General features: G+C 45.2%; 3 protein-coding genes across 3 annotated transcripts; 2 read left to right on the top strand and 1 right to left on the bottom strand.

Annotated features, from left to right (window-relative positions):
• Positions 1 to 6: 6 nt before the first annotated feature.
• On the top strand, positions 7 to 2,535 carry LOC119286844 (glucan endo-1,3-beta-glucosidase 7-like). The gene is made up of 3 exons (XM_037566312.1): positions 7 to 309; positions 1,126 to 2,168; positions 2,268 to 2,535. Exons 1-3 carry the CDS (start codon positions 240 to 242, stop codon positions 2,409 to 2,411), a joined length of 1,257 nt encoding a protein of 418 aa, XP_037422209.1. The 5' UTR covers positions 7 to 239; the 3' UTR covers positions 2,412 to 2,535.
• A 78-nt stretch (positions 2,536 to 2,613) lies between these two features.
• On the bottom strand, positions 2,614 to 7,341 carry LOC119286843 (cyclase-associated protein 1-like). Its single transcript, XM_037566311.1, has 10 exons — positions 6,981 to 7,341; positions 6,487 to 6,658; positions 6,333 to 6,397; positions 4,857 to 5,157; positions 4,605 to 4,767; positions 3,828 to 3,937; positions 3,559 to 3,614; positions 3,399 to 3,455; positions 3,122 to 3,265; positions 2,614 to 2,999 (listed from the first exon to the last, which is right to left on the bottom strand). Exons 1-10 carry the CDS (start codon positions 7,251 to 7,253, stop codon positions 2,913 to 2,915), a joined length of 1,428 nt encoding a protein of 475 aa, XP_037422208.1. The 5' UTR covers positions 7,254 to 7,341; the 3' UTR covers positions 2,614 to 2,912.
• Positions 7,342 to 10,074: 2,733 nt separating this feature from the next.
• LOC119286842 lies at positions 10,075 to 12,635 on the top strand. The gene is made up of 3 exons (XM_037566310.1): positions 10,075 to 10,384; positions 11,132 to 11,244; positions 12,253 to 12,635. The coding sequence occupies exons 1-3, from the start codon at positions 10,321 to 10,323 to the stop codon at positions 12,328 to 12,330; spliced, it is 255 nt and encodes an 84-aa protein (XP_037422207.1). The 5' UTR covers positions 10,075 to 10,320; the 3' UTR covers positions 12,331 to 12,635.
• Positions 12,636 to 18,713: the final 6,078 nt, after the last annotated feature.

Here is an 18,713-nt window from a genome sequence, read left to right as displayed (position 1 = left end):
TCTCTTTCCAGCCTTATTATTGAAGAGCGCAGCGCGCCTCCCTTTCTCCTCCTCGCTAAGCAACTCATCAGCTCAACTCACATCATCCGTGGTGGTGCCACACCACCACTAGTTAAACCGCAGCCTTCAGCTGGTGTAGCCAAGTGAGCGAGTGCGCGGCCACAAGGTAGCGGCAGCAGTACGAGGAAGCGGGCAGAAGGGACAAGAAGAGCTCGGTGGACCACGCGGCCGGAGCGGCGATGGCAGGGCCTCTGCTGGTTGCCCTCCTCCTCCTGGGGCTCTTGCTGCTCGTCCACGTCCCGTATGCTGGTATGATCTTCGGCTCCGTCGGTTACGCCTGCATCCGGTTCTTTGCTTTCTTCTTCGGCTAATCTGAATTCGGTTCTGTTCTCGGCTTCTCGCCGTTGCGGTGTTTCGACTTTGGAAGCTTCTTCTCACTTTCTTTTATCATTAGTACTGTACGCTCTTTTGAGATTTGAGCCAGTCGAGCACATGTCCAGATGTTCGATTCCTTCCTTCCTACTGCCACTGGAGCATCATCATAGCCCTGACAAGGAGAAAAATAAATAAATCGTTGGTAGTGTACCTTTTCTTCTTCTACTTCTTGGAATGGATTTCAGATCACAGGGTAACTAAGTACTACTAGTAACTGACGTCTCTTTCACGTAGGTTCTTCAGCCAAAAGTGGCGTCGGTTCTTCAACCGTCCCCTTCGTGTCGACATGGTTCTGTTTTTAGCCCGGGAAAGAATGTGGGTGACAGTGAAACGAACCTACTTACATCTGTGGAAAACAACGGTGTCTGCGCTCTCAACCGTGCAACATTGTCAACAATTCGAAAAAAAATCCAATTATGCACGCGCACTCGTGATAAAATCGTACGTGCTCGCTCGTCGTGTCGTTGTGAGGGTGACTTGTACTAGCGCTGTACCGACCTGACACACTTTGTTTTCCAAGTCTACCCATTTGAAATTTTGAATTCCGCGGGGATTTCTTGTGCTCTTCACAAGTTTATTTACTGTGCAGTGACCTTAGGAGTGCATTTTGCCAACTATACTCATGTTGTTTACTAAAAAAACTACTCCGTATATATACTTGTGTTGTTAACGGTGGGACACGTGTCGCAGCGCCGCAGTCCTTCATCGGCATCAACTACGGCGACATCGCCGACAACCTGCCGCCGCCGGCGTCGACGGCGCGGCTGCTGAAGTCCACCACCATCGGCAAGGTGCGCCTCTACAGGACCGACCCGGCCGTGGTGGCCGCCTTCGCCGGGACGAGCATCTCGCTGCTCCTCGGCGCCGCCAACGCCGACATCCCCTCCTTCGCATCCTCGCCGTCGGCCGCCGCCGCCTGGGTCGCCGCGCACCTCCCGTCGTCCTCCTCGCCCGCCGTGAACGGCATCTCCGTCGGCAACGAGGTGCTCTACTCGGGCGACGCCGCGCTCATCTCGCAGCTGGTCCCGGCGCTGCAGAACATCTACGACGCGCTGCCGGCCAGCTCCGGCATCAAGGTGTCCACGGTGAACGCCATGGACGTGCTGGCGTCGTCGGACCCGCCGTCGTCGGGGGCGTTCAAGCCGGAGCTGTCGGCCGCGCTGGACCCGCTGCTGGCCTTCCTCAGCAAGACCGGCTCGCCGTTCCTGGTGAACCCGTACCCCTACTTCGCGTACCAGGACGACCCCAGGCCGGACACGCTGGCCTTCTGCCTCTTCCAGCCCAACGCCGGGCGGCCGGACGCCGGGTCCGGGCTCACCTACACCAGCATGTTCGACGCGCAGGTGGACGCCGTGCGCGCCGCGCTGGACGCCAAGGGGTACAAGGACGTGGAGGTGGTGGTGGCCGAGACCGGGTGGCCGCACAGCGGCGGCGCCGACGAGGCCGGCGCCTCCGTGGAGAACGCGCGCGCCTTCGTCTCCAACCTCGTCTCCCACCTCCGGTCCATGGTCGGCACGCCGCGGATGCCCGGCAAGTCCGTCGACACCTACCTCTTCGCCGTGTACGACGAGGACCTCAAGCCCGGGAAGGCGTCGGAGAAGTCCTTCGGCCTCTTTCAGACCACGCTCACCGAGACGTACCCGACGGGGCTGATGAGGAACGGCACCGCGGGCCTGGCGCCGGCTCCGGCACCGACGCTGCGGCCGGCGAGCCCCCCGCCGGCGATACCGCAGGTGGGTCACCCATCACTCTGTCTGCCCTTGGATCTTGTTTGCTTTCGAAGTTTCTTGTGAACTTACGGTGGAGCTCTCGTCTCGCTTCTGTTGGTGCAGGTGACGCCGGTGCAGCCGCAGCCAAGCGCGTCGGCAGCGGCGACGTCGCCGCCTCGGCATGCTCGTAGTGCTGCTGAATCGCCTCGCACCGTGCCTGGCCTCCATGTGTTTGCTTGTTTCTTGTTCATGTCTCTGCTGGCCTGACCTTCCTTTTCTGTCTGCAATCTCTGTAATGTGTGTTGAGGCAAGCAACTTGTGTTCTGCTCATATGTGGTTTTGCACTGTCCAACTCTGATACGATGTGAACAAATATATTTGTTTCATAATCAGTTGGGAACCCCAGTTCGTTAAAGAAACAGTGTACCAACATCAATGACAAGGTAGGGACACGCCGACAGTCATAGCATATCATAAAAAGAATCATCATCCGAAGCATACTGAAGTATTTTGTTGGCGTACAAATAACAAAAAATACCAAGCAAGTGCAAGGAAAACATACAGGCCAGGCCCTACACACTGGTCAAATGAATGGCAAGAGAAACAACAATCTGCAGGCAGAACCTAAGGCTTCAGAAGAAGTCAACAACCGAACAAGAGCTACAACAACTCTCAGCATACCACCATCTTAGAAAAAAAAACAAGGCAAAGGCAGCATCGAACAATCGAACAGCCACACACAAAAAAAGAAGATATCATCGGATTTATTTATGCGCCGGAATGAGAAACTGGGGATGTGGTGAACTGCCCGTCCTGGAAAAAATGGATGTACTGCTGCGGCAAAGGATGCTCCACCTGCAGCATAAGAAGCACACAAGGTTAGGTTTAGGCCTGTAGCTTATGTGTAGATACCCCAGCCTTATTCCGTAGTACAGAAGAGGAATTCACACGGTGCAAAAATAAAGATCGCATCTTACCCAGTCGCCATCAGTCTCGTCGCTAGGAACCAATACATTCATTTCACTGGATTTAGCCGAAGTAATGGAAGCGGCCAGTGATTCTTTGTTCAAGTATAACTGACACCCAGCTGTGTTGTCGATTGATATTGTCGGTGCGGTGCCCTACAGGTAAAGAGACGATGAGTTTAGTGCTTCACGACACTAGAAGCATGCCAAGTTCAAAAGGTTTGACCATCATACAAACAAAAGTGACACTTTTAGACCGATGACACGAATTCACAGAACAATCGAGTACCTGACATTGCACCTCAACGCCGTTGCAGTTGACAACCTCAAAAGCTGCTACGACATCCTGCATGACACATTAACTAAATTACTCTCGGCATATGCAATATTAATTCCACAAAAGAAATGCAATATCAGTTAGCTGACGCCCCAGAATGGTTTTTGCTAACCTTGAAAACAATTCCAAATTTGGTGCATTTGTCGACGGTGATATTGTTTACTTTACCTGCAAAAAGTTTAGCATTTGCTATTGACCAAAGCTTCCAGAAGAACATAATATATCCGAAGTAAAGATATACTTGTATACGTTACTCCCTCCGTCTCATAATATAAGACGTTTTTGCAAACTGTTTTAGCTTGCAAAAATATCTTATATTGTGGGACGTAGCAAACCGTTTTAGCTTGCAAAAACATCTTATATTGTGGATGGAGGGAGTACCATTTACTTGAAGGACGGAATCCTTGCATCCAAACACATAGATAGACTGTTTAGAATCACACTCATCAATAGCAAGGTCCTTTCTACCAACTTGATTTTCGACCACCCATCTGCCATTTTAAAGAGGAAATGTAAAATAGATCAGTGTAAAGAAATATGCGCTCATTTATAAAGAACCACAATATTATCCTACTAATTAAATGGTGCAAGCTCCACCAAGCAGCATATGTAAATTATCGACACCAATAAGAAATATAGATTAGGAAAGAAGGTTAGCTTCTTTGATATCAGATGGCATTACATTATTCAAATACACAATTCAAAATTAATCCAATGTGCTTCCTTAATTTTCTTTGCAATAATTTCTCTTGATATTGCATTTAATTATCTCCGGTTAGTACGAGATGAGTGTTTTTCTTACACGAATTTAACTATCCCTTGGTCTTATGTGAAGTCATTTTCTCTGAAACTCTTTCATCTATATTTGTGCCACAAACCTCAACACGAGCATTCATCTAAACAATTCGTTAAACAGGATTACAAATCCATATCCTGTTTTCAGCTCCCTCTCAACTACGCGCAAGTCCATCTATTTCTGTGCCTGCTCTCTAACCCAACTAATCAAACACAAGGTTTCTATAACTATTCCACATGGTTGGGCCTGCCTGGCATTGATGCAGACCACCAAACAAACCCACAACGTATCAGTGACAACCTGTAATGACGTACTAGTAGATAATAGACGCTAGATAACAGTATGTTGTTTTTAGCACTCACTTGCGACCCATCTGAAGCTCCAGTTTTGGGGTTCCAGTCTTGGAGCCAAAGGTTCCTGCACGAGAAGTCTTCGCAGGAGCAGGGGCAGCAGCACTACTGGTCACAACACCACTTCTATCAGCACGGTTTTTAGCCTTCATGTCATCAGTAACCTTCCGCAGCCCTGTAAAAATAATAATAGGGCCTCATATGTATGTTATTCTAGAAGGAAACAAATCTCTGGTCATAGACAAAGCAGGTGCTATCATCTACCTGAAGTCACATCTTTGCCCCCACCGATCTCTTGAAACACAGCTGACATTCCTTGCTTAGGCTGCGAAGATTTTGGAGATTTGTCTGTGCTAAAAAGAGGAGCTGATGGTGCAGCAGGTGGAGGAGGACCCTTAGCCGCTGGGGCAGCAGCCTTTGGTGGTGCACATCCAGCAGGACCCCACACAGGCCCAAGAGGATAATATTTCTTAATATAATCCCTCAAGCCAGGTGTGTAGAGCTCCTTCAAAGCTTTAGCCCACTCAACGTGGTCAGCATCTTTGTTCTTGTACTCAACAAGAACCTAAGAGAAAAACGGTGTATATGCATCATGAACCAAAACAACAAATACACATCTGGTTTCGTAGTAGAATGAAAATTTTCAGCTGGATCACTAATACCATTGTAATGTGATGCACTAACTAAATCACTCTTTGCGAGAGGACATCTTACAAAAATTAATCAAAATCACAAGACAATTCAGGCAAAACATAAGTAAATGTTTCACCCAAAATGTTCAATTACTATGAATTAGCATGTGTGGGTTTACAAATATGTAATCTTCATCAAAGGTTTCGGAAAAAGACATAAAAATTAACTTTATGCTACTCTAGGCCTTTTAAGAGTATTCCTATTTACTCATGTGAACCTAATAAGTAAGTTGTCAAAAACTTCATAATCCCGACCGTCCCCTTCCAGAATTATGTTGACAGGTCGATCTTGTCCCTTCCTCGGCACTCTTCCTCAGTCACTCATGCACACAGCACATCCCCCATTCCCCTTTTACCGGGTTTGTGAGCTCAGCTCTCAAATGCATCTTGTGCTGCATCTAAAAAAATTGGTGTGTCCTTTAGCTTTTATCTTGTACAAGATACAAGTTCATTCTCTCATTTCACTCTTTCTCATCCACCCCAACAAAATCCTGATTTGGCGACCAAAAATACAAAGTAGCATGTACTGTTTTAGATGCTTATAGGGTTCAATTTCTTCAGGACGAATATAACTTTAAAAACAAGGTTGTTCTAATGCTTTTGTTTTACAAAATACACCTATTACATGGTAAAAATAAATTTTAATTAAAGAATAATCTAGTAGTGACAACCAGAAATGATAAATGGGTTGTTTTGCTTGAATAAAGAAGGATGATAGCCATAAGTGTTACAGATGCATCTCACTAATCTATAGCAGACCTTTCCAAAAAGAAACAGCACCGAAGCATTCTTATCAGGCTTTTTTGCTATTCATAAATTTAACCACGGCAGTAGGTATAAATGCCACAGGTATTGTGGAGCAAGGACAGACCCAGTGCTAGAAGCTCCCACGGCAGGTGGGGTCCGGGAAAGGATTATACGAGGCAAAGCTTTACCCCTGCACAGTGCAATGCAGAGAGGCCGCGTCGAACCCAGGACCTCTTGGCACACTGGGGAGTACTTCACCACTACGCCAGGCCTGTCGAAAATGGAATACTAAAAGACATACCTTGTTATTGTAGAACTCGGCCATCTGCCAGCTTTCTTCAACATGTGCTGTTGGGAAACTCATGCCTTGCAAGGTGGAAGAATAAAAGCAAATCAGGCGCGAAACATGTATAAACCTCGACCGGACTCAGAGCCAACGAAGCAATTTCACTAACCGCAGCCTTTCCCTAAGAACGCAACCCAAGCCAGGGCATTGAGACTGTCAGCAACACTCTTCATGTGATTGAAATAGTCGGGCCTCCTTCCTTCCGTCATAGCGGTTGCTTTCGCAATAGTATCGTTTAGAGGCTTGAGGAAATCCTGCGCTTTAGCCATTGATGCAGGTTTCTGCAGAACAGGGGGGGAAAAGGTTCAGTGATGTAAGAATTGCAGTTACAATTTTGCAGATCCATCAAGCACGGTAACATTGTACTATGCGGCAGCATCCAATACTGGACGCCATTACAACAGTGGCATCAGCCCCAGACGTCTCGATCAACGAAACCCTATATCTCCTGACCTAACCTAGGATCAAAATCTCGGGTCGACCAGCCATTTCCGCCGAACCAACGCCCCGGTGCCCCAGAACCGAAGGGAACGCCCGGAGATCTGAGGGCCGAGCGCAGACGTAGACAGCAGATCAGGGCAGGGAGGGAAGCGCGCGCCGTACCGGGTATTGCTTGGCCAGGATGAGGAGGTCCTTGGCGACGGCGAAGGCCTCGGCGAGCACGTTGGTGGCCTCGAGCACCGTCCCGCCGATCTTCTCGGCCGCGGCGTTGAGGCGGGCGAAGGCGTCGGCGAGGAAGTCGTCGTAGGCCAGGATCGCCGGATCCGACGACGCGGAGGCGCCCCCGAAGTCGCGCGCGGCCGAGGCCCCCGACGCGGCGGCGGCCTCGAGGCGCGCCACCGCGGCCTCGAGCCGCTCGACGAGCGCCTTCTCCATGGCGAGGCGAGGCGAGGGAGAGCGAATCGGGCCGCCGGGGTCGGTCGGTGGTGCGTGTCCGTGCGACGGTGTGCGAGCGAGTGCGTCTCTGTGGCGCCGCTTCTCCAGCTGGTTGCGGTTTTGATGGACTCTGCGGCTTCGCGAGCGGCTTTCCTTTTTTTTCTGTGGCGACAGGAAATACTCCTACATGAGATTGTGAGACGCTGCGGCGCTGGATAATTCCCTGAATTTACAGTACCACATACTCAATCCTGCGCTGTAATTTGCAAAACAATATGAAAGTACCACATATTTTTTTAGTTTTATACTATATGGTATTTTGATCTACTAGTAGCATCTTTGAAAGGAAGATTAGCACGACCCAATCAATCAGGAAATATAATCAACCTGGTAAAGGTCGGCGATAAGGAGTCGTTGTTGCGTTACGCTTGCAGACGTGAACTTTTGTTACCTTTATCATTAAGTCGGGGAGTTGTCGCCGAAAGTTAAAGGCCGCTACTGAAGTCTAGCAACGAGAGAGACATATTATCATCTTTTTGTTTAAAAAGTCTATTATATGTATGTTGTATTCGGTGTGTATAGTTAGAGTGATTGTCAATCTAGTTATGCATGTTGGTTCCCGCGTAAATTTTTATAACTTTTCATAGAACGGTACAGTCAGCATATTCATTAGCAACGGCGTGAAAATTAGCGGACATATTTCTACGCTACCAGCTAGTTATAACTTTTTTGGCCCCAACGGACAAGAAAGCAAGAGACGTCCACACGGCATCAGGGCCGACCCTAAGGGGGGCCGGGGGCAGCCGCCTCGGACCCCCAAGGTGGAAGGAGCCCCACGTATGCAATTATGTACATTAGGTATCTGGAAGGGGGCCGTGTGTAGCTGTGGGGAAAGAAAGGAAGAAAGGCCATTGGGTCTGACCCAACTGCCTAAGTAGCAGCAATTGCTAGCGTTACATCGCCATAACACACGCATCAACTCGTCGGGATCCAGGAACGGACGCATGCATCGTCCACACGGTACACGCCATCTTTTCGCCTTCCGCGCCAGTCGCAGTAGATGAACCATCGCCGCTTGCTCAAAGAACGAGGATTGGACTACAAGGGACGCGATGCGCGCCAGAGCTCGGCGATGGACCGGTGTTGCGTGTCCTCTTTAGAGGTGAGTGTTGCCAGCCAATCCACACTGTTAAATGTTTTGTTTATGCGGTTTAATGGTGTAGATCTCATAGATCCAGATGAAGATTGAGGTTATGGATGCTGATCATGGGTCATGGTAGTTAGGTTTTTTTGATGAAGTGCGCAACGACGACACAATTGGGTAACTAATTATTGATTTATCCGTGTGCTCAATGAGGTGCGAGTAATTTAATTTTTTAAAGATACCAAGATGTTTTATTTTTGAAGATGTAAAGGAATTTCCACACCACTCATACAGATTTGTCCATCTATCTAATTGCTCATATACTCCTATTTGTAGTAACAATTTTACCACAGTGATTCCAATAATTTAAAATGCATGTCCCAATTCTGTATTTTGGTTATGAAATCTTTTTAGGATCATGGAGTCTCATGTCCCTTTTGGTACCTAAAACATATAATGTACTTCTGTATGTTAAAAAAAGTATTTAAAAAAGTTCCTAATGTGTACCAAAAATGTAGAACGTGTATGAAAAAGTGAACGTAAAAGCACAAAATTTTAAAAACGTTGACAGCATATAGTTTTCTTAATCGTATATCTAAATATGTTAAACATGTATAAAAAATGTTTCTAATGTATACAAAAATATATAATGTGTATGAAAAATTAGTGATCAAAGATAAATATTCAAAAATGGTAATCATCTCAAAAATGTTAAGGGTGTACAAAAAGTTATTACTTATGTATACAAAAAATGTAGAATATGTATTAAATTTTATGAACGTAAAAGCGTATATTTTTAAAAAAGTTGATAGTGCACAAAAAATGTTAACCATATATTTAGAAAAATATTTATTAAACAAATTTCTTGATGTATACCTAAATTAAACAATATGTATGAAAAAAGTTGCCATCAAACATATTTTTTAAATGTTAGTCATGCATTTATAAAATATTAAACATGTAAAAAAATGTTTCCTGATGTATACTTAAAGTGTATGAAAAATGTAGATATGTATTGAAGAAAATAGAAAAACAGAGAAAAGCGATGTAACCAAAGGAACAGAAGATGAAAAAAAACACCTCCACAACAAAGAAAAATGGAAAACCTGAAGAAAAGCGTGAAAACCCATAAAAAAACCAAGGCAACCCAAAGAAAAACAAAGAAAACTGATGAAACTAAGACAAGAACAGAAAATAAAGAATATATGGGAAAGAAAAGAAAAAACCAATAAAAAAAGAAAAAAAATTAAAAGAATACTGAATTAAAAAGAAAGAAAAGAAAAATCTGGAAAAACTGGCCTAAAATGAAGAAAACGGTGAAAAAGAAAAAGAAAACCAAAATACTAGAGAAAACTGTGAAGAAACAAAGAAAGCCGATAAAAACAGAAAAAAAGGAAAAAAACGGAGTAGAACCAACAAACAAACATGCGATGGAGCGACGAGAAATTAGAGGCGACGAAAAAATAATTAAAATGTTCCGGCCCTGAAACAACTGGAAGAGGAAACCCTTTGGGCGAGAGCTGCTTCGATCTCGCATGAAGCGGGACATAGTTCGCGCGTTCCCTATTTGTTGAGAAACTCGCGTTTTGTGGCCTCTCTCAGCTGGGCCTGGGCCAGACGCAGCCCATTCGTGCATATCCGGCCGTAGTAGCAAGACAGCCGAGATAGCTCGAGCCGTCTCTACTTCGTGCGTCTTCCGGTCACTCCCGACTCCGGTGCGGTGAGCCCCTCGCCGCCCGCCGGCGATCTCCGTATACGAGAGGAAACAAATAGCCAGCCGGCAACTCTCCCGCACTCCGGCTCGGTAGCCTTTCCCTTTCCCCGTTCGGTTGGTCCAAGCGCTCGCGCTCCTGGCTAGCTGGTTGGCTGGATCTAGCCGGCCAGAACCCTAACCTAACCCGGCGGGTCTCCAATCCTGTCCGCATGGAGCCGGCCGCCAACGGCGACAAGCCCTCCGACGAGCAGCAGCAGTTCGATCCCAGCCGGAGTAAGGGCCTCTCTTCTCGTCTCAATCTGCCAATTATGCTGTGCTGCTTTGTTCGTGCTTGATCTGGGTTGGGCTGGGTTGGTTTCAGCCCTGTCTAGGGAATCTTGGCTACTGTATTGATTATTAGTAGTAGCTATCTATTTATTTATCGGTTACTGCACACAATCTGTTTGATTCGTGGGAAATTCACAACTACGAATTGGCAGGAGGGGAGGTTGGGAATATAATTCTTATCAACATGTTTGTACCTCATATGGCTCTGTCCAATTGCAGTAATAACCGAGAACACGCATGCGGTGAATGGATACTGATGCCTTTGGATGGAATCCATGACCGCCATTAGGAACTCATGCTGAACCGTTTGTTTTTCCACGCAAGCGATTTGATTAGCACAAGCTTCCATGTGCTATCTCAGTCATCGTCGCGAAGCTTCACATATTTAATTAGCGCACAATTCATCTGCATAAACTTTCAGGATGTGCATTCACCGGCTGTTTTGGTACCAACATTAAGTTTAGAAGCTTGTTAAATAAATTTTGCTGCGCTATATTACAGTACTGTGGCATTCTATTTAGGACACCATCTTTAGGATGTCCTCGAACCGAATACTCTGTCTTTTCTATTATGAACTGTTTGGAAGATCTAGCTTTTCCTTCTCATTTGCCAAGTGTTGCTATTTGAAAGTATGGCAAGTTCTGTTAACTCTTTTATCGCATTCTGACACATAATTTTATCAATGATTTCAAGTGATTGGCGTCATCAAAAGGAAGGCCTTGATTAAAGACCTAGCCGCTGCTTACCACGCTGAGTGTGTAGCATGTTGTAAAGAGCTTCTGGAACTCCAGAGGAAGTGGGAGGAGGTCTGTATCCCGTTGTTCTCCAACATTTCCAGATTTAGTCCTTCTTCTGGCTCTCTATATCACTTTAGTAGTTAGTACTGCAATTTTGTTCATTTTTTACCTGTCAATCGGAACATTACTTGCAGCCTGTAGCATTGTTGAAAATTATATTAGTGATGCATATTGTGCTCCATTAGCAACTGGTACTCTTTACACTTAGATCATGACTGCTAAAAGTTTTTTCTTGTCACTTGTCAGATCTCACTTTTACATTAAGTCCATAAGGCTGGAACTGTTGCAGATTCTTAGTCCAATTCATTGAGCTGTGAAACAAATGCAAATGTTTTCTAGGGAAGGAAACTTTTTAAGATTTTTAGTCCATAAGGCTGGAACTTTTGCAAATCCTGAGTTGAAGTCATGACTGTCAAATATGATTGGAGTTCAGCACTCACTGTTGCATGTTTTAGATTTTATCATTAAGAGAATTTTCTCTGTGAAAAAGGTTCCTGTTATCAACATTAATAATTCATCAGTACATATACTTGCTAGCTTGTTCTCTAGTACCTCCAGCATCTTTGGGGCCACTCTGTATTTGTTTTTTGTGCTAGCAGTTTCTCCCTTCTTACTCCAGTAGTTTTCGTTGTTATTCCCGTTCTTTGTTGGAACAGTTCAGCTTTCTGCAATTCGTGTCATAGTGCTACTTATCAAAGTCATCAAAATGCAACCGTCTTTCTGGGGCTACTTGTATTTGTTGTTTGTGCCAGCAGTTTCTCACTTGTTACTCCAGTAGTTTTCGTTATAATTATCATTATTTGTTGGAATAGTTTCCACCTTTCTGCGTGTCGCAGTGCTACTTACAAAAGTCGTTAAAATCCACCATCTTTCAGGGGCTGTATGCCTTGGTCTACACTAAAATTGAGCACACGGTTTTTGTTCTGCACTTCCTATCCTGTCAACAATTTCTTGAGATAACTGATCTCTGATGCGGTCCATTTTCCTGGGGTTTTTTTTCCCCGGTCGGTTTTGCAGGAGCAATGTGTCGAAGCTAAGATGCCCGAAGTGCCAAAACCATCTTCGACGAAGCCTTCTAAGCGCAGGAAGAGGTAGATCTACCAGGGGATTAATCGATGCTGCAGTTTACTTCAGTGGGGGAAATGGGAAGAGAAAAGAAAAGACTCATGTAAACATAGTTGACCTCCTGATACACAGGAAGGCGTGGTGAAAAACTCTACTGAGATTCGTGGTCTTCAAAATGTGGCACGAGCTAGTAAAAAAGTTTCGAGTAATGTGTGTGTACTGGTGTGGTCAATCACCATGTGAACTTGTGAAGTGAAGCAACCTACTATCACGGCTTGCTGCTGTCTTGCCCTCTGGGTAAAAAACTTATCCCGGCTTGCTGGTCGGTTCGGCTATGATGGCGTCCTTGGACATCGCAATTTTCTACTAGTACTCCTACTCTAAGGGCTTGATTAGATGAAATTAAGGGGAGTTCTTTTGAACGGCTTAAAAAATAAACCATCTCTTCCGAGCTCTTTTCATAAGCCGACTCTTATATTCATTGAGGCTTCTAAACTCGTTCGTCGACGTACATATATCTGGCGGTGCCTTCAATGGCAGACAGGTTAAGGCCTCCTTTGGTTTACAGGAATTTCATAGGAATTCTAGAGAATAGGATTCTTATAGGATTTTTTTTCTTTTAGAGCCCTTTGATTCATAGGAATGGATTCCTATTCCTACATAGGATTGGTTCCTATCCTCCATATTTCATAAGAAAATAAAAAAGAACCTATTCCTACTCATAGGATTTGAGATGTATGTCATCTCATTTCCTACAAGATTCCTATTTCTATAATAATTCTATTCTATAAACCAAAGAGGCATAAATGAGTTCCTTCCATCAATCATCTATGGTGTGCACGTCGGCGAGCTTCTTGAACTGCAGCAAGGACATCGCTTGGATATACAGTGGCAAATCCGGATGATATACGGATGGACCATTGCGACACCAATTATACACGAAGTATATGTATATATATGTGTAGGAACAAGACAAGTAGACAACTAAGACAGATCAATGTGACAGTGAGTGGTCACTAGATAAGATGGTTAGGCAGGGTAGCAGCCACAGTTCACAAAATGAGGGCTGGACTAGCTTGTTTTGTCCTCTGTCAGTAGCGCCAATTTTTCTTTCACTTGCAGCATTAGGTCATCTTTGTTTTTTACAATCGAGGGGCATACCGCAAGTGATTACAGCCTTGTCGAGTATGGGATTGAGCGAACGATTCCACAGGGGGTTGAGGCACTTCAGGCCTTGCAATGCAAGGTGTTTAGTAAAATAAATTGGGTTTTTAAGCATTGGTGCTAATCTGTACATGAGGGGTGCTAATTAAGTGTGTATCGTCTACAAATAAACATCTATGCTCAAAGAAAAAATGAATTATTTCTCTAGGTATATTTTCTAAACATCTTGCATTGTACATGGCCTTAACGCAGCGTGGAGAACCAGAGCAGCTGAAGTATTAGAGTGTTTATGAAGCTAATCATCAATGTCGGTACCGCATAGATTCGTAGACTTCCGTAAAGTAGTATGATCATTTTTAACCAATGTGATTCTGTGAAAGTCAACAAATTGATTTCTAGGGTGCAAGTGGCGTCAGGAAGCAGGAGAGCAAGGTGGCGGCTCAGCGACATCCTGATGTATGTAACGTGGAATATCGAAGAAGCTGAACATTTATATATTCACCCACAAGTGTCTCACTCCTTTTTTTTTTCCTTTTAATTTGAAATTCATGAGTGTCTCGCTCTTACCAACGTTGTAGTGGAGGATTTGGTTTTAGATGTCATAAATCAGTTGGGCCTAGTCGTGTCTCGCCATAGGGGAGTGTAGTTTGCATGCGTTATGCAGTAATTTTCTTTTTCTTTATAGATTTACCGAAAACAATCACCGCCCCTCTTTGTGCATCTACATTTCCTTTTAGTGGAGACATTGCTCCAGTCAAGTAATTGGTTTTTCACACTTCATTTCTTCTCTTTTTTTTTGAATTGTTTGGATTGCTTACCACATGTGAAGGTACCATGCGGTTTGGTAAACTTTTTCTTCGACCGTTTTCTCCCCTCCCCTCGGTGTCTACTTTCCCCTTCAAACTTTGCCGACGAGTATGTGGATTCGCCTCTCCTCTACCCACTGCTCCCATGGTAGGTGATGGTGGTGGGGGTGGGGGGGTGGGGATCCCGGTGCCTTCGCTCTGGATGGTAGTTTAGGTTAGGATTTGCTAGTCCTTGCCGGTGCGGCGCTCGGGTAGATGGCGGCGCTTTTTCTTCGAGTTTGTTCTACCGGTTTCAATCATCTTTGAGTTCGTGCATCTGGACGTAGTTGACAGAGCTCCGACCGTCTCCTTGATGTGTGTGTGTGCGCGTGCCCGTGTTCCTCTTGTGCTCCTCTTATTGCTGTCTGACAACGGATGTTATATGCACAACCATGTGTCTCTTTGCTAGGTATCTGAGGTTGGTGCATCACATGGTCCCTCAAAACATACGACGTGTATAGGAAGCGCTAGTGAATTTTGGTTGCAGTATTCTTTAACAATTGAGCAAGTTTTGTGGTAGCATCTTCATGTATGGATTCACATTTGTGAATAATAGTCATGTAATGAGTGTTGGCTCCATGAAATTGGAATGCTCCAATATAATTACGGTTCAAGTATTATTGTTTTCTCTATAGAGAATTGTCGTTGTTATGTGATGAGAAATGTCCACTTTACAATGTTGAACTTGCCACTCGGTTTAACATCAAACCCTACATTCAACCGGTTGCCCCACACCTGAACTAACCACCCGGTATATGAGTCAACCCCCCCCCCCAACCCAAATTGCAGTCCATTTTTAAACCATGAAGTTGCGACCCCATTCAAAAACTTGCAACTGCAACTCCATCTCGAAAATTGTGGTTGAGACCACATTTGAAAACTTGCACATGTGATCTCATTTGAAAATTCGCAGTCTTTGAGAGATTGATCTTTAGGTATCTTTAGATTGCTTGGAGGTCGTCACGAATATCAACAGTTTGCTCCATGTCGATATGCTACTAGTCTTCAAGAGGCTGATCTCGGCGAAGTTCATTCAGGGAGGTATCTTTCGGCCGTGAGAAAAGAGACAATGATGGACAGGAGCATGGTTTGGCTAGAGCCGCGGGTTCTCTTTCCATCAGGCGACATGTTTGGCTATCAATTTTACGTGATATTATTTGTATTCCCATGAACTTTGAATGATGAATTAAGCTTGATGTTCCTAGAGAAACCCACATGTTCCAGTTTCATGTGCCCCACACGATTGCGTGCTTCAATCGAATGGCCACATGCAAGATTGAAACACAACTAATTCTCAGCTAGATGAGAAACAACAAAACCATTAATTTTTGGAAATATTTCTATTCACTCGGCTGATCGGAGGCTACACGTCCAATGCATCGTCCGTGAACCACATGCCTCTTACCGAGCCGCCTGCAACATGGCCCTTGTTGCAAGACGCATGAGCACTTTGCAAAGTATGTTGTAGGCCGATGAACACGAGACGTGCAACAACCCTAACTATACATTTGTTTGCAACATGAACCTTGCTGCAAAACGCATGAGCACACGACCTCTTGGGAAAACACTTTGAACGGAGTGCAAGATGGCCCATGTTGTAAAAATCATGAGCTTAACACGTGCCAATAGCTAACGATCAAATGGCTGTCGCACGGAAAAGACAAAAAAAATTAAGAGGATTGCAACAAGGCTCGTGTTGCAAAGGATGAGCGCAACATGAGGCTTGTTGTGAAGGCTCGGGGAGAATGGTCGAATGGATGTTCGCGGTTCCGACAAACGACTACCTGGACGGTCAGTCTTTTAGGATTATTGTTGGAAAAATGAGCAAAATACTACGAGATTTAATCCGAACAAATAGAAAATAGATCATGACAGCAATAGCAGAGATTAAACTAATCATGCGAACTAGCATAGTAGATGAACAGATCACATCTAGGGCACATACTAGAAACATGAATTCTACCACGATCTCGAACAAGAAGGATAGAATAACATACGGTGCAGTGGGTGCAGCACCACCGGCGTTGACGTTGTCGCCCATGTCATCGAGGATGAGGTTGCCGAGGTCGGGGAAGAAGTCGTCGTTCGCGAAGTCGTCGCTGCCAGCAGTCGCGCGAGTGCGCTCCCCAAAAACCTGATCGCCCCTCTCCCGTACAGGATCACGAGAGGCGGGGTTCCAGAGGCCTGCTGTCCCTTCTCCCGGTGCATGCCGAAAGGAGGGATGGAGAAGACTTGCTTGGCGGTGCAATGATCTGGATCGGTGGTGAGAAACCATACGAAGCGGCGGCGGCTAGGGTAGACGTCAAGATCCAAAAGAAGGTCGTGGGAGTAAACCCCACGTCCGAGTTGTCACAATCCAAAAGAATCGGAAACGTTTCAGTAATTAACGCGTCCATTAATTATTAATTAATGACTCATTAGTTTTTCTCGAGCAGCAAAAATATAGACAACATGCATAGCTCTGTCCTCGGCTCGGCTCAATCCCGCAACCCGCGGCGCGGCGCGTTGTGACGAGACGAGGCGAGGCGTGGCGAGGCGAGCGAGAAGGAGGAGCGCGCATGTAGATCTCCTCTTCTCATGCTCATACAAGTGGTAGAAGAGCTCACCTTATAAAGAGGTGCAACTCTCTCTCAACTTCCGGGGTGGGACTAAACTTTAGTCTCACTCACTCCACTCACATGTGTGCATGAATGGGCCAAGAGAATTTCAGAATTTTAGTTGGGCTTTGGGCCAAAGGCCTACTAGCAAAATTCCAACAATCCCCCACAAAGTCTCATTGGCACATCTCATCATTTAGTTCCAAAACATTGTTTATATACCGGTGCTTAGTGGAGACTGTGAAGTTGAACTTCTACTTAGAGATTTATGCTACACTAGATCACAACTTGAATAGTGGACTATGCCTTGAACTGCAAGTTTTCTGCGAGACTAGTTTCACACAAATTCTTGACCGATACTGGGCTGCCGCAAGGCTTCCCCGCGGGTGGAGCGTATACGTCATACTCCAGGGTCTTTTCATGAATTTAGTAGAGAACGCCCAATTCTCATAGACTGCGACGTTAACAATCAAATTCATATAGGTGTGTTCCTCAGAAGATGTTCTGCAGGACAACATCTCTACTTATCCGAATAAGCCACTTGGAACACATTAAGATAAGTATCAACCTGCCATGCAGATCAGGAGAGTATTGCATCTTCATGGAGTGGAATAGGTAATATAGGGATACTCTCCTCCCAGCTGACCAACAGCTTGTCTCCCACTTCTACTTCACGGGATCTCCGATCACATAGAGTGGGTTACCACTATGGACAACTCATGCGGTGGGTCTCAGACCCATCTCCATCGATGCATTATCTATCACATTACGTGATAGACCCTTTGTGAAAGGATCTGCCAAATTTTTCGATGTTTGGATATAATCCAACGTAATAACTTCAGAGTTCCTCAATTTTCTGACAGATTGCAGTCTCCTCTTCACATGCCTTGAGGACTTCATATTGTCCTTAGAACTGTTTATCTTGACGACCACAGTTTGATTATCACAGTTCATCAGGATATGGGGTATTGGTTTTTCAACCATAGGTAAGTCCATCAAGAGCTCACGAAGCCACTCTGCTTCAACAGTGGCAGTGTCTAATGTTGTGAGTTCTGCTTCCATAGTTGACCTCGTTAAGATGGTCTGCTTGCAAGACTTCCAAGAAACAGCGCCACCACCAAGTGTAAAAACATAACCACTTGTGGCCTTAATCTCATCAGCATCAGATATCCAGTTTGAGTCACTATAACCCTCCAGTACCCTTGGATACCCGGTGTAGTGAATCCCATAGCTCACAGTGCCTTTCAAATAGCGCATAACTCTCTCAAGCGCATGCCAATGATCATCTCCCGGTTTTGACACAAACTGACTCAGCTTGCTAACAGCAAACGAGATGTCAGGCCTCGTGGCACTCGCCAAATACATAAGCGAGCCAATAATTTGAGAATACCCCAGTTGATCTCTAGCAATCCGTCAATTCTTTTGAAGCAACACACTAGCATCATGTGGAGTTGGAGAAGGTGTGCAGTCGCTATACCCAAAACGACTCAAGACCTTTTCCACATAGTGAGACTGAAGCAGTGTGATCCGACCATTCTCATCTCTCAACAGCTTGATGTTTAAGATAACATCAGCTACTCCTAGATCCTTCATCTCAAAACAGCGAGATAAGAAATCCTTAACCTCCTTGATTAAATCAATCTTGGTTCCAAAGATCAATATGTCATCGACATACAGACAAAGAATAACTCCTTCGCCCCCACCATAGCGATAGTACACACACTTGTCACCATCGTTTACTACAAAGCCGGCAGTAGTTAATGTTCTTTCGAACTTCTCATGCCACTCTTTAGGAGCTTGTTTAAGG

The sequence above is a fragment of the Triticum dicoccoides genome, chromosome 4A (assembly GCF_002162155.2).
Source record: "Triticum dicoccoides isolate Atlit2015 ecotype Zavitan chromosome 4A, WEW_v2.0, whole genome shotgun sequence".
NCBI classification, from domain to species: domain Eukaryota; kingdom Viridiplantae; phylum Streptophyta; class Magnoliopsida; order Poales; family Poaceae; genus Triticum; species Triticum dicoccoides.
Note: the sequence above shows the minus strand (reverse complement) of the source record. Positions and strands in the feature narration are given on the sequence as shown.